The sequence below is a fragment of the Dendrobates tinctorius genome, unplaced genomic scaffold (genome assembly GCF_039654945.1).
Source record: "Dendrobates tinctorius isolate UK_male_01 unplaced genomic scaffold, ASM3965494v1 ptg000089l, whole genome shotgun sequence".
Classification (NCBI taxonomy): domain Eukaryota; kingdom Metazoa; phylum Chordata; class Amphibia; order Anura; family Dendrobatidae; genus Dendrobates; species Dendrobates tinctorius.
In genome coordinates, this window is record NW_027361757.1 from 17,061,271 (window position 1) to 17,077,602 (window position 16,332).

The 16,332-nt window shown below is 45.6% G+C and overlaps 1 protein-coding gene and 1 long non-coding RNA gene across 9 annotated transcripts in view; both read left to right on the plus strand.

Moving 5' to 3' along the window:
• The window catches only part of LOC141098241 (serine/threonine-protein phosphatase 2B catalytic subunit beta isoform), a 119,491-nt gene extending 104,766 nt beyond the window's left edge, over nt 1-14,725 (plus strand). For 5 of the 8 annotated variants that reach the window (XM_073585859.1, XM_073585864.1, XM_073585860.1 and 2 more), the window contains 2 exons: nt 10,922-10,951; nt 12,780-14,725. In XM_073585859.1, the coding sequence (XP_073441960.1) occupies nt 10,922-10,951; nt 12,780-12,955 (206 nt within the window). In that variant the 3' untranslated portion in view covers nt 12,956-14,725. The remainder of the gene's footprint in view (nt 1-10,921; nt 10,952-12,779) is intronic. The other 3 variants (XM_073585863.1, XM_073585865.1, XM_073585866.1) reach the window with 1 other exon arrangement.
• Nucleotides 1,948-8,825, plus strand: LOC141098242 (uncharacterized). The gene is made up of 2 exons (XR_012234185.1): nt 1,948-8,719; nt 8,775-8,825. It is a non-coding gene; the product is annotated as an uncharacterized lncRNA (long non-coding RNA).
• Nucleotides 14,726-16,332: the final 1,607 nt, after the last annotated feature.

Here is a 16,332-nt window from a genome sequence, read left to right on the forward strand (position 1 = left end):
TGCTGACAGTCCCCTAGACTTGGGGTACTGCCGCCTGCAGGACCCGTCTACCCAGGCTCGCATCCGCTGAGGACTGGGTATGCACTCTGTAGTGTTTTGTAAATGTGTGCAGGCTAGTCCAGGTGGCTGCCTTACACACTTGATGTGCTGAGGCTTGATGCCGAATGGCCCAAGAGGCCCCTACCGCCTGCGTAGAGTGTGCCGTGATACCGGCCGGAAGGGGAGAATTGTTGAGGCGGTAAGCCTCTTGAATGGTGGACTTGATCCACCTAGCAAGGGTGGCTTTGGAAGCCGGTAGGCCCTTGCGAACGCCTTCTGGAAGAAGGAAAAGTGAATGAGACTTCCGGAAGGGAGCAGTCCTAGACACGTAAATACGCAATGCCCTGACAAGGTTAAGCGTATGCAGAGCCTTCTCTACCCTATGAACGGGAGCCGGGCAAAGAGACGGTAGTGATATTTCCTCATTGAGGTGGAAGCTGGACACGACCTTCGGAAGGAAGGATGGTACTGTACGGAGAACCACCTTGTCCTGATGAAAAACCAGGAAGGGTTGTCTGCAGGAAAGAGCTGAAAGTTCAGACACCCTGCGTAGCGAGGTGATTGCCACCAGGAAAACCACTTTCTGTGATAGAAAGCGGAGTGAGACCACCCTAAGGGGTTCAAAAGGAGGTGACTGTAGTGCTGTCAAGACCAGGTTGAGGTCCCACGTCTCCATCGGACGTTTGTAGGGGGGAACCAATCGGGAAACCCCTTGGAGAAAAGTCTTCACTTGCGGCTTGTTAGCAATACGCCTCTGAAAGAGCACTGAAAGCTCTGACACCTGGCTCTTCAGCGAGCCCGGGGATAGCCCGGCGTCCAGGCCTGACTGAAGGAACCCGAGGACCTATGGAAGAGAATAGGGAAGTGGAATCTGCCCACGAGAGTCGCACCATGTGAAGAAAACCTTCCAGGTACGATAGTAAATCCTGGCTGAAGTTGGCTTTCGAGCCCTGATCATGGTTTTAACAACGTCCGGTGAAAAAAAACCTGCTTGGGTCAAAACCCAGGTCTCAATGGCCACGCCGTCAAATTGAGAGCCCCTGAGTTCTAGTGGAAGAACGGGCCTTGTGACAGGAGGTCGGGACGTGTGGGGAGACGCCAGGGAGCGTCTGCTGTGAGTTGCACGACGTCGGCATACCATGTACGCCTGGGCCAGTCTGGAGCGATCAGAATGGTGGGAACACCCTCTTGTTTGATCTTCCTCAGGACTCTGGAGATCAGGGGGAGGGGTGGAAAAATGTACAGAAGCTGGAACTGGGTCCAGTCCTGAACCAGGGCATCTGCTCCGAGCGATCGCGAATCGCGCGTCCTGGCCATGAAATTGGGAACCTTGGCATTGAGATGGGATGCCATCAGATCCACGTCCGGGGTCCCCCAACGATGACAGATCTGACCGAAGACTTCGGGATGGAGAGACCATTCCCCCGAGTCCATTCCTTGTCGGCTGAGATAGTCGGCTTCCCAGTTGTCCACATCCGGAATGTGGACCGCGGAGAGTACTGACCTTGCATCCTCCGCCCATTGTAGGATACGCGTTACTTCGGTCATCGCCTGGATGCTGCGGGTGCCGCCTTGATGGTTCACGTATGCCACTGCCGTCGCATTGTCCGACTGTACTCTGAGTCTGCCAGCAAGTGATGGAAGGCTTGCAACGCCAGGAAGATGGCCCGAATTTCCAGGATGTTGATGGGCATGGTCGATTCCCTTGGTGACCACCTGCCTTGCGCTCTGTGATGTAGGTGCACCGCGCCCCAACCCATAAGGCTTGCGTCGGTGGTCAAAACCTTCCATTGACCGGAGAGAAAGGATTTTCCCCTTGCAAGCGAGGTTAGCTTGAGCCACCAGTGCAGGGACCTCCTGGTGTTTGCTGATAACCGGAACTCCCTGTCGAGGGAGAACGGATTCCTGTCCCAGGACTTGAGGATGGCCAGTTGAAGGGGTCTGAGGTGAAACTGGGCAAATGGTACCGCCTCCATTGCTGCTGCCATCCTGCCAAGTACTCTCATGGCATACCGGAGAGATCTGGGGGACTTGCGGAGGAGTGTGTGAACTCCCAGACGGAGAGCCAGTGCCTTGTCCCTGGGGAGGATCACCAGACCCTTGGAGGTGTCGAATAGCATCCCCAGGAAGGTCAGAGACTGACTCGGGGTAGTCGAGGACTTCTGTAAATTGACTAACCATCCCAGGCGCGTCAGAGTGTCGAACGTGATCGAGACGTTGACCTCGCAGTCCTTGAGGGTGGGGGCCTTGATGAGAAGGTCGTCCAGGTATGGAACGACTACTATGCCTCTGGAGTGCAGAACATCCATGGTAGCTGCCATGACCTTTGTAAATGTTCTGGGGGCCGTGGCCAGACCGAACGGGAGGGCCACAAACTGGTAATGGTCTTGGTTGATTGCGAATCTGAGAAACCTCTGATGGGCGGGAGCAGTCGGTATATGCAGGTATGCGTCCTGTATGTCTATGGAGGCAAGATATTCTCCTTTTTCCATAGACGCAACGATTGACCGGAGGGATTCCATGCGGAAGTGACGAACTCGAACATACTTGTTGAGTTGCTTGAGGTCTAGTATGGGTCGGACGCTGCCTCCCTTCTTGGGCACCACGAACAGGTTGGAATAGAACCCTCGGAAGCGCTCTTCTGCTGGGACTGGCACTATGACTCCTGCTCGCAGGAGGGAAAGAAACCGTTTGACGGAAGGCCTGAGCTTTGAGCGGGGATTTTGTAGGGACAGAGGGAAAAAACCTGTGCGGTGGGCTGGTAGTAAACTCGATTTTGTATCCTGAAGACACTATTTCCTTGACCTACTTGTCTTGTGTAATAGGCAGCCAGACCTGCTGAAAGAGTAGCAGTCGTCCGCCTACAAGTGGGGTGTCTTCCAGAGGGCATGAGTCAGGACGAGGGAAAAGTCTGAGGTTTTCCTCCTTTAGGTTTTGCCTGGCTTGCCTTTGATTGCCAGTTCCTGTCCGGCCTCTGTGCCGCACGTGTGTTGTCCCTGCGGGGAGAACGATTACGGTTTTGTGCTGGGCGTGAGACGGACCAGCCCGAAGAATTCCGAAAGGATTGGAAACGAGATTGATTACGCCTTTTAAATGTGCGTTTTGGTCTTAGTTGAGGGAGGGAAGTACTTTTGCCCCCGGTAGCATTGGATATCATTGTATCCAGTTTTTCACCGAAAAGACGGCCACTGAAGTACGGGAGATTTGTTAGGGACTTTTTTGAGGCCGCATCCGCTTTCCATTCTCTTAGCCAGAGAATACGCCGGATTGTAATGGCGTTTGATGCTATTCCCGCTATTCCTCTTGCAGAGTCCAACGCTGCAAGGACCAAGTAATCTGCCACCACTGCAATTTGCACCGCCTGGTCCGCCAGCTGAGGATTTGAAGCTTGAAGGCCCTTTTGCAATAGTGCAGCCCAAGCCATGATGGCCTTGGCTGCCCAAACTGAAGCAAATGCGGGAGCCAAAGAGGCACCTGCCGCTTCAAAGATTGAACGAGCCATGCGTTCGACTTGTCTGTCTGCCGTGTCCTTGAGGGTTGAACTGTCCGGCAGCGAGAGAAGCGTTTGTGCTGCCAGCCTAGAGACTGGAGGGTCCACTTCAGGCGGATCTTTCCAGTCCTTGGTGTCTTTCTGTGGAAAGGGGTATTTTGCTTCCAAATACTTGCGATTGGCGAATTTTTTCTCAGGCTGCGAAAAATGCTTTGAAAGGATTTTTTGAAATTCCGGGTGATTAGGGAAGACCTTCGATGGTTTCTGAACACTTTCAAAGGAAATCTTGTGTTCTGGTGCTTCCGGGGTTGGATCTGAAATGTCCAGCACCCGAAGGATGGAAGAGACGATATCCTCAACTATCGCAGTATTGCTAGGGGGACAAGGGAGCAAAGCGTTCTCTGTTTCGTTATCTGAATTGGAGTCACATATGCCCTCTGAGTCCTGCGCATCGCTAAGGAGCTCCCTAGCGGGCGAACTAGAGCGGAGGTTTCCCGTGGTCTGGGATAGTTGTGGAGATCCGCATTGTCCTTCTCTATCAGGGGACGGCCTCGGTGACCTGAGGCCACTGTGTCTTTCCCTGGAGGGGGAAGACCTATTGCTATGTGAGGACGCAGCTGAACGCGACCTGTGGGTCCGCTTACGCCTCGAACTGTCGGAAGCGCCCTGATCATGAGACCGGACGTCCCTTTGCTGGGTAACGTTCATAGCCGAGACATGACCCTGCAGAGCCTGCAGTAATGTGGTGGTCAGGTTATCTATAGACTGTGTCATAGACTGCGACATCTGAGTTGCCCATTCCGGCGCAGTAGCGGTTGCAGAAGCGTTGGTAGGGACTTCTTGGGGTTCTGCTCCGGTTTTTTGGGTACAGTCCCGGCAGTGCGGATACGTGCTGCCGCTGGGGAGAGTGACCTTGCAGGCTGTGCAGACTACGTAAAAGCAGTCTTGCCTGGTTCTTTTCTTTGAGCCCGACATAGTACCTAGGCTGATTAATAGAGGCCCTACAGGGGTATCTACGCAGAGGAAAAAGGAGTAGGAGAGCGCTATATGGTATAGGAATTCACAGCTGAGTACCAAGGACCCAGCTGTGATCTTACCCCACCGATGCTCCCCTTAGGTCCAGCGCTGATAAGCCCCACGTCCTGTGCCCCCCGGAGACTCTGTGCTGCCTTCCTCCAGGTGCAGCAAGATGGCCACCGGATTCTGAGGTGGAGAGGGAAGGGGGCGGAGAGCTGGAAAAGGGCGCGCTGGGCCATGTAAAAGCGCGCCCTTCCTGCCTCGATCCGCCCCTTCTATGACACTGCAGTGTCATTTTCGTCATCCGGGGGGGCGGGCCGGGGGCGGGGAAAAGGCGGCGGCTTCGGCTAGGCCGAAGCCGCGGTCTAAATTAGAGGCCTGATGCCCAGGAGGGCTCCAGAGCAGCGCGGTAGTCCGGGAGGGGGTCGGATTTGCACCGGAATCCCCCGGAATGGGCAACTGGCTAGCGGTGGGGGCAGCAGGGCTAGCGGTTCCTGTGTGGGGGGGTCCCTGGAGCGCCATGGAGCCACTGCTGCTGCAGAGGCAGGGGCGCAGAAAGCCCTGTCTCTGCTGTGTCACGTCTGCCTGCACCCTCCCCCGGCCCCAGCAGGATCCCACAGCTGGTCTGGGGTCCCTCCCCCGGCCCCAGCAGGATCCCACAGCTGGTCTGGGGTCCCTGGTGCAGATGCTGTCTGTACTCCGACCCTACCTGCGGCTTCTCAACCTAATGCCCCCTGCGGGGGATTAGGGAGGGTGCGTCTGTCACCGTCAGGGGGTCTTCATCCTTGCCTCAACCTCAACCCATACCCTGAAGGAGGGGGGGTCTCAACTTCGGACCAGTACCCAAGAGACTGGGGAAGGAGCGACATGGGGAACCGCCATCTCCACTTCAACTGGGCAACGAGACCCACTTTTCTTCATCTGTTCCGACGAAAGGAAAAAAAGAAAAAAGGTGTGCCTCCTTGCGACACTAAGCAAAAACTGGAGAAGGCTGACGCCGTCCAGGGGTGTATACTGCAGAGGAGGAGCCAAAGTTAATCTTTTTCAGATTATGCATAGTGTCGCCTCCTAGTGGACAGCAGCATAACACCCACGGTTCTGTGTCCCCCAATAAGGCGACAGAGTAACATGGATTTTTGTGAGTACTCACCGTAAAATCCTTTTCTCCGAGACGCTCATTGGGGGACACAACACCCACCCTGAGAGCCAGTTGGCTCTTGTTTAAATGAATGTGTTTACTTATTTGATATAAGGGTGGTGTTTTCCTTTGCACATGTTGTACCTGTATTAAGGCTGATTTTTTGTCGTCCTACTGCTTTGGCACCAAACTGATTTCCGCCCACAATAGGGGCGAGGGTGTATACTGCGGAGGAGGAGCTAACCTCTTTTTTTCACTTAGTGTCAGCCTCCTAGCGGCAGAAGCATACACCCACAGTATCTGTGTCCCCCAATGAGCGTCTCGGAGAAAAGGATTTTACGGCGAGTACTCACAAAAATCCATGTTTCGTGACATATTGTACTTTAGGATAGTGGTAAAAAAATTTTTTAAATTTCTTGTCTATTTGTGAAAAAAAATGTGAATTTGGCAAAAAATTAGAAAATTTCAAAATTGGCTGGAATTGAAATTGGACACCATGTCACATTTGGAGAGTCCCTGATGTACCTAAACAGTGGAAACTAGACCCCCAAAGGAATGTGTTTAGATTCATGGTAAGCACCTTGAACCGCCAGGTGCTTCACAGAAGTTTATAACGTAGAGCCATGAAAATTAAAAATCACATTTTTCTTCAGAAATCATCTTTTAGCACCATTTTTTATTTAAACAATGGTAGCAGGAGAAAATGGACCACAAAACTTGTTGTGCAATTTCTCCTGAGATCGCTGATAACCCATGTATGGAGGAAGACCACTGTTTGGGCTCATGACAGGAACCGGAAGGAGAGAAAGGTTTGACGTTTTGAACACAAAATTGCCTGGAATCGAGAGCGGATACCATGTCACTTTTAGAGGGCCCCTGATGTGCTTAAACAGTGGAAACCTCTCCACAAGTGATACCATTTTCTAAACCCCTCAAGGAACTTGTCTAGTTGTATGGTGAGCATCTTGAACCACCAGGTGCTTTACAGAAGTTTATAACAGAGCTAAGAAACTAAAAAAAAAAAAAATTTCCCCGCAAAATTTTTCTTTTAGCCCCAAAGTTTTTGTTTTCTCAAGGGACCGCAGAATTTGTTGTGCAATTTCTCCTGAGTGTGCCAATACCCCATGTGTGGGTGAAAACTACTTTTGAGGCACAGATCAAAGCTCAAAAGGGAAGGAGCGCCATATTATGGTTCAGGTTTTACTATTCTGGTTTGAGGGTGCCATGACCCACTGGGAGAGCCCCTGAGGTACCAGAACAGTAGAATGCCCCATAAGTGACCCCATTTTATAAACACCTCTCAATGAATTAAACTAGGGGTGCAATGATCATATTGATACCAAGGGTGTGTCCCAGAATTTTATAACATTGGGTAGTGAAGAAAAAATAATTAAATTTTTACCACAAAATTTTTTTAGCCCCAGATTTAACATTTTCACACGAAATGGGTAAATTTGACACCAAAATACGTCTCACGATTTCTGCTGAAAATAGAAATACACCATATGTGGCTATACAGTACTGCTTAGCCATAAGGAGAGTCTCTGTAGGAATGGAGCGCTATTTGCCTCCTGGAGCGCAGATTTTCCTAGAATAGTTTGTGGACTCCGTATACAGAGCCCCCTAAGTGCTAGAGAGCAGAATCCCCCCCCCCCCAAGTGACCCCATTTTGGTAATTATACCCCTGCCAAATGTGAATGCTAAAGATGGTTTGTGCACACTGGTGCTCAGAGGCAAGGGTGGCATTTGGATTTGGGAGCACAGAATTGGCTGAATTTCTTTTGGCTTCTCCAGAGCCTTTGTGCTACCAGTAGCGTGGAAGCCCCCTATATTTCTGTCAACAGATGACAGACCTGAGTGGGGACTTTTTTGTGATTTTATTGGGAACATTTTTCATAACGTTTGTGATCATATTTATCCAGCGCTCTACGCGGAGCACATACTTTAGGGTTTCCATCTAAATCTCCAAGCTACGTGACAGATGAAACCCCTGAGGGATCCATTCACTATAATGAGGCAGCAGAGTTACTCTGGACTCCGTCTGTCCTCTGTTCAGCGTCGTCCTAACTTTTAAAAGTGCACAAAACTGGTGGGCTGCGTTTTTCTGCATGCCGAAAAAGTGACACCGCCAGATCACTGGCCCTATGGCATTCACAGTGCCTCCATCTTCCCCCGGTGGTTCTGTCTGAATGACATATTTCAGAGATTTACATGGAAACCCCGATGCAAGCGCTCCGCGTAGAGCGCAGGATAAATGTGTGCCAAGCCTTACTGCGATCTATGGGAGGAAGAATGAACAAATCCACAGCAGGTGAAGAATTGGTTTTATTTATTTTTTTACACCGTTCCTTGTGCAGTATAAGTGATTAGGTACCTGTATTCGTCAGGTCGGTGTGATTACAGTGATACCAGATTTATATTTTTTTTATGTTTAGCTTCTGTCACACACTTTAATTTTTTTTTTTTTTTTTTTTTTGCAATGAGTAGTAGATTTTGAGAGCTATAATTTTTCCATATTTCGGACTACAGAGTCATGTGCGGGCTTGTTTTTTTGCAGGACGAGCTGATGTTTTTTTTTATTGGTACCATTTTCGGGCCCATGACTTTTTTTTATCACTTTCTATTCCGATTTTTGAGTGAACAAAACCCAGTAATTCAGGAATTTTTTATTTTTTCTTCTCTCTGTTCTGCGTGTGGCAAAATTTATAAGGCATTTTTATTCTTTGGGTCAGTAAAATTACAGCAATGCCACTTTTACCTTATATACTCGAGTATAAGCCGAGGCCCCTAATTTTGCCACAAATAACTGGGAAAACTTATTGGCTCGAGTATAAGCCTAGGGTGGGCAATGCAGCAGCTACTGGAAAATTTCAAAAATAAAAATAGATACCAATAAAGGTAAAATTGAGACATCAGTAGATTAAATGTTTTTGAATATCCATATTGAATCAGGAGCCCTATATAATGATCCATACAGTTCATGATGGCCCTATAAGATGCTCCATAGAATAGGCCCCATATGCTGTTCCATAAAGGTTATGGCCCCATAAGATGCTTCATAGAATAGGCCCCATATGCTGTTCCATAAAGGTTATGGCCCCATAAGATGCTTCATAGAATAGGCCCCATATGCTGCTGCTGCGAATAAAAAAAACCCAAAAAACAACCTACTCGGCGCTGCTCTATAAAGGTTATGGCCCCATAAGATGCTCCATAGAATATGCTCCATATGCTGCTCCATAAAGGTTATGGACCCATAAGATGCTTCATAGAATAGGCCCCATATGCTGCTGCTGCGAATAAAAAAAAGACATACTCAGCGCTGGGGGGCGAGGTGCCAGTATCCTTAGCAGATGGGGACACGGGCGCGCTATGGGGGACAGGTGCTGGTGTCACTGCTGGCTCAGGGCCCCCGGCACCTGCTATATTCACCTGTTCCCGTTCCACCGCCGCGCACCACTCTGTCTTCCAGGTCCTCTGTCAGTGACTGTTCAGGCAGCAGAGGGCACGGCGCGCACTGACTACGTCATCGCGCCCTCTGACCTGAATGTCACAGCCCAATAGACGCGGAGGACGGAGCGTCACGCGGCAGTGGAACGAGGACAGGTGAATATAGCATATGCTCCCCCATCCTCCTCGTGCTCATTAAAGTGATGAATATTTATAAAATAATTATGCAGCATTGTCATAAGACGACAAATATTGGTTCTGATACTTTTTTAGTCAAATCCCTTAATGCAGCATATTCCCTACCATCATAATTGCAACATCTAGAAAGCCAGGAGGATTTTCAGCAGGCTCCTCACTTTGGCGGCTGTAGCTTTCATTTGCCTGCACAGCTGTCACTGAGGGAACAACCAGGTTGCGGGTGTGTGTGTTTTTTGTTTTGTTTTTTTCCTACTCCCCCCTAAACAAAAAGTCTGCACCATCTCGAGGGTCGCATTCTACGAGGTCCCGTTTTGACTCCTGCGATCAGGGAACAAGTTCTCTTCGTCTCACTTCTTACAAGCACGTTTATAGCGGTTTATTGCGCATTTAGATTACATGAGCATAATTTACACTTAATGGTTCAATCAAACTATTAAAAAAGTTACACACAGCAGTCTATGATAGCAAAAAAAAATTATTTTTTTTTCCAAACCTTTTTCATTAAACCGCTTCCTGCCATTTTTAGTGTTCTGTCTGTTACGGTGAACAAGCTCCTATGACCACACAGGCAATGACATTGGCGCATACTAGACCTTTCCTTTCTCTATATTCCATAGTGCTATTACCTGTGTGACTTGGGGTCAGGATTACATGTAGTTACGGTATGTTACCAGCTCCCACTTTTATAGAAGCAAATTGAATTTAACCTGTTGTCTTTTGATACAGCTATCATATATTTACAGTATGTGATTGGTGAGGGTCTGATACACGGCATCCCTACCTATCCAGCCATTACCGGCACCGGCGGGAAGGTCTCCTATGCTTACCAGACCACTGCAGCTCTGTCATTTCAGTAGTGGCTGGGTACTGCAGATCCACCCTGTATTCAAGTGAATAGTGGTGGACTCTGTAGTTCCCAGCCACAGGTGCTATAGTTTTGACGGAGCTGTTGTGTTCCAGCAACATCCGAGATCTTCTGGCCGCTAACAGCTGATTGATGGGGTGACGGTTGTATCGCCACTACCAATCAGATATTGATGGTCTGTCCTAAAGACCAACAATATCTGATTGGTAGGGGGGAATACCAATTGGTATTCTAAGGGCCAGGCCATAGGTTCAGGACTGACTTGCTATTTGGCTGCTCACGGGTAGATCACCCTAATATTACAGATACAGGAGACCTTGGGTCTTTGGGTTGTAGGAGCCTCTGGTATCATTCCCAAAAGAAGTTACCTTCTCCTGTTTTTTTACCGCAACGAATAAAGATTTTTTTGTTTGTTTTTCCTAACTTTAGATTGTTCCCTTTTGTTTAAACATACCATAGACATTACTAAATACTCATTCCTTTCGCATAATGTATTATGTAATGTGCATTTTCCTTTTTCATTTTTGCTATCAAATTGAGCATTGCAAATCTAACCAACTTGCTTTTTGAAATGCATCTGCTTTGTCCGAGAGTGAATATATTTGTATGAACCATACTTTTGGCTTTATAACTATAGAATTGGTCATTGCCTTTTTTTGTTATCGATTTTACACTTTTCATCTTTTTTCATTCATTTTGCATGCATCTGCTCACTTCTGTACAGCCACAGTTGAGGCAATTGAGGCTGATAAAGGTATGCTTAGTGTCTCTGCTACCGGCAGAGATTTCTTTGGGTTGGGGAGTCAAATGTTTTATGTAGTTCTGACCCAATTTTAACTTGCACAACCAGAGATGGATCTTTTTACTGATCCGTCCTTATTTTCTGTACCCCCAGATTAATTAGCTGTGTTTTATTTCCTCTCCTTGTGGCATGATTCTAAAGTGTAAATTGGATCTGTTTTCCTTTTTTTTTTTTTTTTTTTTTTTATCCTTTACACTTCACTAGAACTTTTTTTGTGTGTATTTGTGTTCTGTGTTGTGTGGTAGAAGGAAAGATCTAATATTTCTAGATCCATTTCTTCTCTTGAAGTTTAATTACCGTATGCATGACCCGACATCCTAATTATCGTGGTATACCCCTCTTTTATGTGATTGTACAGTTGTTCTGGTGGTGCAAGGTATTATTGCTCTGTTTTGTAACCCTTCCATTTTAGCCTAGTGGAAGCAACTACTGTTGTGAACTAATCACAAGGTTTCAGATGTAACATTAGAGAGATATTTATTGCTTGTGGACAGTCATTTCTATGCCACAGTATTTTTGTGGGTCGTACACAAATATACAGCATTATTATCGTGTATTGTGTATATACAGGGTTCCTTTCAGGTAGTGCATTAAAAAAAAAAAACTTACAAGAGATCTTAAGCCTTAAAGTTGTCATGAAGATGGTATAAGATAACTATTATGAATCTGTTAAATGTGCGGCTGCTCCAGTAATCCTCTGTGGCCTCGCAGCAAAATACTTCATATACATGACCTTTGTAGCCAGTCATTGGCGATGCTTCCATGTTCAGCATGTGGCTACTGGGGCCAGTCATGGGCTGCAGCAGTTACATTGATGGTTTTTAAAGGATGCCATTTTTTAAAAAATTTCAGCCTACCCCTTTGGGTACCGTATATTTTTACTTTTACCAGGTTTTTATGCTGCACGTATGGTAATTAGTGATGAGCAAGTATACTCGTTGCTCGGGTGATCTCTGAGTATTTTGGCGCGCTCGGAGATTTAGTTTTCATCGCCTCAGCTGCATGATTTGTGGCTGCTAGACAGGCTGAATACATGTATGGAATGCCTGTTTGTTAGAGAATCCCCACATGTATTCAGCCTGTCTGCAAGTCGCAAATCATGCAGCTGACAATAACGAAAACTAAATCTCCGAGCACGCCAAAATACTCTGAGACCACCCGAGCATGCTCGGGAAAACCCGACTAACGATGCTACTCGCATATCACTAATGGTAATACTTTACTATTCCCAACAGAATCGTAACCCCCAATTATAGTTACTTTCTACTTCTGAGATCATCCCAAAAAGATCACTTGAAGATCAATGAGTGATAATATATATCAACTGTTTAGGGTTTACTGTCCTTTCAGACATTTTACCAAGATATGCAGCTTATACAGTACTGTAAAGCCAGCTTGAATACGCACAGTACTTTCAATACTTGCAAGTTTGGAGGCCGAATATACCCTATGTATTGTAATGGGTGGACTCCACTGCTGCAAAAATCCACAACATATAGAGCATGACAGACAAAAAGGAAATATTTCCCAAACCCTGGTTTTATGACCTATAGCGTATGCTAGAATACACTACAGATATATATGTTCTTTTTAATCATTGTAATGGACTCGCGTCCTGCTTACGAACACTATTGAGGTGATGTATAAGAGGAGTTTACAGCACATTCTAGTAACAGTATTTGCTGAAGCATGGAACTGTAACACTTAGCTGAAAAAACGGAGCACTCGTTAAGTCGCACGGCAATAAACCTGATCTAACATTCCCTATTTGTATTTTAAGCAATACGAGGATTCTCTCCGCAACACAAAATCTGCAGCTTTGAAGAAGCAAAGGGATTGGACAGGATCAACGAGCGGATGCCTCCCAGGAAAGATGCCAGGCAGCAAGACGGTATTAATTCAGTAAATACAAATGCCAAGGAAAATAACGGGACTGGTAACAACAACGCCCAGTGACTGCTCCGTGTCCAGGTTTACTCTCACACCTTGCCTGAGAAGTCCTAGATTCCTGCTTTGTGATAGAACAGCTTCAATAGCCATGGAACACTAGAAGACCTAAGAGACAGCTGAACGGCCTGGAAACCGCAGCAGATTCCCATGTGTAATCTGTAAAGAGCTGGCATCCTACATGGGCAAGTCCACAACCTGCCTGTTGGTCTCTGAATCACGGGAAAGCATTGGGCTGTTTTTCATGAAAGCACATCTAGTGTAGCATCTCACGCTTATCATTGTCGACACTTAAGTTTACAAATGGAAATGTTTTTTTGTTTTTTTTTGTTCACTAGCTAGAATAATTTTTTTTTTTTCGCGCGCTCTTTTTTTAATCAGAATTGAAGTACATCCCTTGAAATCCTCTATTTATTTAAGACATTTGTTTATTAAATGTCTTTAAAAGATTAGACTTGTCTTACGTATACCGAGGCTGCAAGACGCACTTTGCAAACCTACAAAGCGCAATGCCAAAATCCCCGTTGGCTCTCCTGGCGTGCTGACCTCAGGTGTATTAATTAAATGTCGCTGATTATGTATTATATATTCACTGTATTTTTTAGTTTAAAGGATTACGGAAGATTTCTACATAGGAACATTTATTACTTGAACGCAGATCAAACAGATATTTAATTTCAATATTTTGCGCCCAAACTTTGTGAAAAAAAATTTTTTTTTCTACTTCTCAGCCCTTTAAAGTATAAAAGACAAAGATTTTCAAAAAGGATAAAAAATAAAAAAAAATAAATTTAATTCTAGGGTACTTTTAATTGAGCAATGTACATTCTGTTAAAGTAAATTTTGATTCATATCAAGTCTGTAAAGCTTGGCATTGTATTTTGTGTATGCATGTTTTCTTTTTTGCAGATATTTAATATATAAACCTATGATGTACAGGAACTGCATCTATAGGTTACATAGATGTTATGGATACTTTTTAGTTTATTGTGAGTATTAAAGTTTCTTCTATGGCTGATCACATGACTGCGTAGCTGCAGAGCGCTGACTCCACTTATTTCTGCAGAGACTTTGCGGAGCCTTTGCCGAACGTAAGGAAGTTGCTCTGTCCGGCCGTGACTGTAAATCCAAGACTGCATGTTCATTTCTTTTGGTATTTGCTGGACTGCTAAGTTTAAACTCCAACAATTTTACTACTTTGTTCCACAAATGAAATGTACTGATTTCCATTGTATTTTTGGTATATATTTTGACATTTTCCCTTTGCATCTTTGCGACATCACTTGAAAACATGACTCCATTAAGGTTACCTGCCCCTCCTCCAGCCCTCACCCTCTCATCTCCATGCTTTACAAATTGTACATATTCCTCATCCAGGTTGAAATTTTATGCATGTTCTGAATTATCTAAGAGTTTTATAAAACTGTAGCACACGATACATTTTGTGCATGGGCCGCTGCTCTGAACAGTGTGTCAATTTTTGTATGTTCCTGCCCTTTTGCTCTTTAATATAAGAATCTAGAATTAAAAAAAAAAAATTTAAATCAATTTCCCTAATGACCTAAAAGGAAAAACTGTTAATTGCTACATTACCATGCAGCGAAAATGACCGAACTCAGTATAATTCTCCATCGAAAACCTGTAGATGTGTAAGCCCTCTATGATAAAATGTATGTTTCTTCTATACTGCCAAACTTCTTCCTCTACAATATGCAACCTATTTGCAGGCGATAATGTATGATGTTCTCCCAAATAAAATGAAATGTATTTAACAATAAATGATTCTTGCTGTTTGTCAGTACAGACAAGACTTGCGGAGTGTTGTGGTCCTTACTAGGGAGCACAGCCATTGATAGACTGGTGGCCAGGTCACTGCTGTCGGTGGCATAAATGGTATTTGAGGGGTGTTGGGTTTGGGAAAGGAATGTTCCACAAGAAAGGGAAAGAGACAAGGAAGTAGCGTTTAGCGTGTAAAGTTATGTTTTGGAGTTTCTTCTTTGCAGTTTAGCAGGATTAATGCATGCAGAATGGACTAGGACACATCCCAGCAAGTATTGGCGCCCTTTAAATGTAAATACCCCCCATTCCTGTTGACCCTTGTATGTAGTTTAATTTGAGAAAGAGACCAGTACCAGCTCTAAACATGTAATAAAAGTACTTAAAGCACAAGTAAGTGTGTGGAATCGGGTATACCCTGAGCTGGGAACTCCTCCAATACCCCAAACCGATGTTGCATAACGTGTCAGAAGATAAACTTGTGTCCCACCCCTAGAGAAATGGGGGCGGCTGCAGTTTTGTTTCCCTCTACCCTGGTGCAGGTCCTGGTTAACAACTGCCAGAATAACACAGCGAAAGGAGGATTTGAGCTGGCACGGCCAGATCCGAGGAGTTGCTGAGAGGTGGGTAGAAACTAATTTGTGTAGGTGTTTTGGGAGCGAAGTGTGTGACACTGGTGAGAATTATACCTGATAATATTCCATGTTCAAGAGTTGTACAGCTGACTGAACCCTAAATATATGGTGTAAATGTAATCATGACCAGTATTCAAAATGGATGGGAAACGGGGAAGTTTGCTGCTAATTGATTAATAACCTCATTTTTTTGTCAAAATTGTGATTTAAATGCACAATTTTTATGTCAATAGATTTGGCTCAACTCATCAGCTCCGCATATTGGAGAACTATCCCACGTCACCTTGTGCTATGTTAATAAATGTAGAACCAATTTTTTTTTTCTTGCAGACCCTTTTATGAGTCTTATAACTATGTCTGTATCTGCAGTTGTCTGTACATCCTCTCTTCCCCAAAATGGAAACCAACTGAGCCAAAATGTAACTGATGTAAAGATTTTAACTTCTAAAGCTGAACGAACAGATCTCTTCTGATTCCCTATACATGTGAATACTCTGCTCGATATATACACATATCAGTATTTTACTCCTTAAGTACAGATCTGCCTCCTTCAGCCTTAAAGACCTATCCCTTTTTCGATTTATTCTGGAAATTTTTTTTTTTTTTTAAAGTTTATTGTAAAAACATGTTACTTTGCAATGTCTAAGAGTCCAGAGATAAGCTAAACAGTGCCATCTTGTTTATTGCATAGGTAGGGGCTTGGTGTGCTTTGGGCTACTCATATATAATATTGGGTAATTGTTCTCTAATTTAAGTAATAAGGTTCCTCCAAAAAACATTAGGCTGGTTTCAAAGTGGCGCTTTTTAGCGCAGCGCATCGGGCGCGTCCATGCGCCCCCATGTTTAACATGGGGGCGCATGGTCTAGCGTTGTGCACGAAAACGCATACAAATGCGTGCAATGTTTTTTTTTTGTAGTGTGCGCCTAGGCGTGCCGGACGCAACCTGTTGCATTTTTGGTCCGACCAACCTGTGT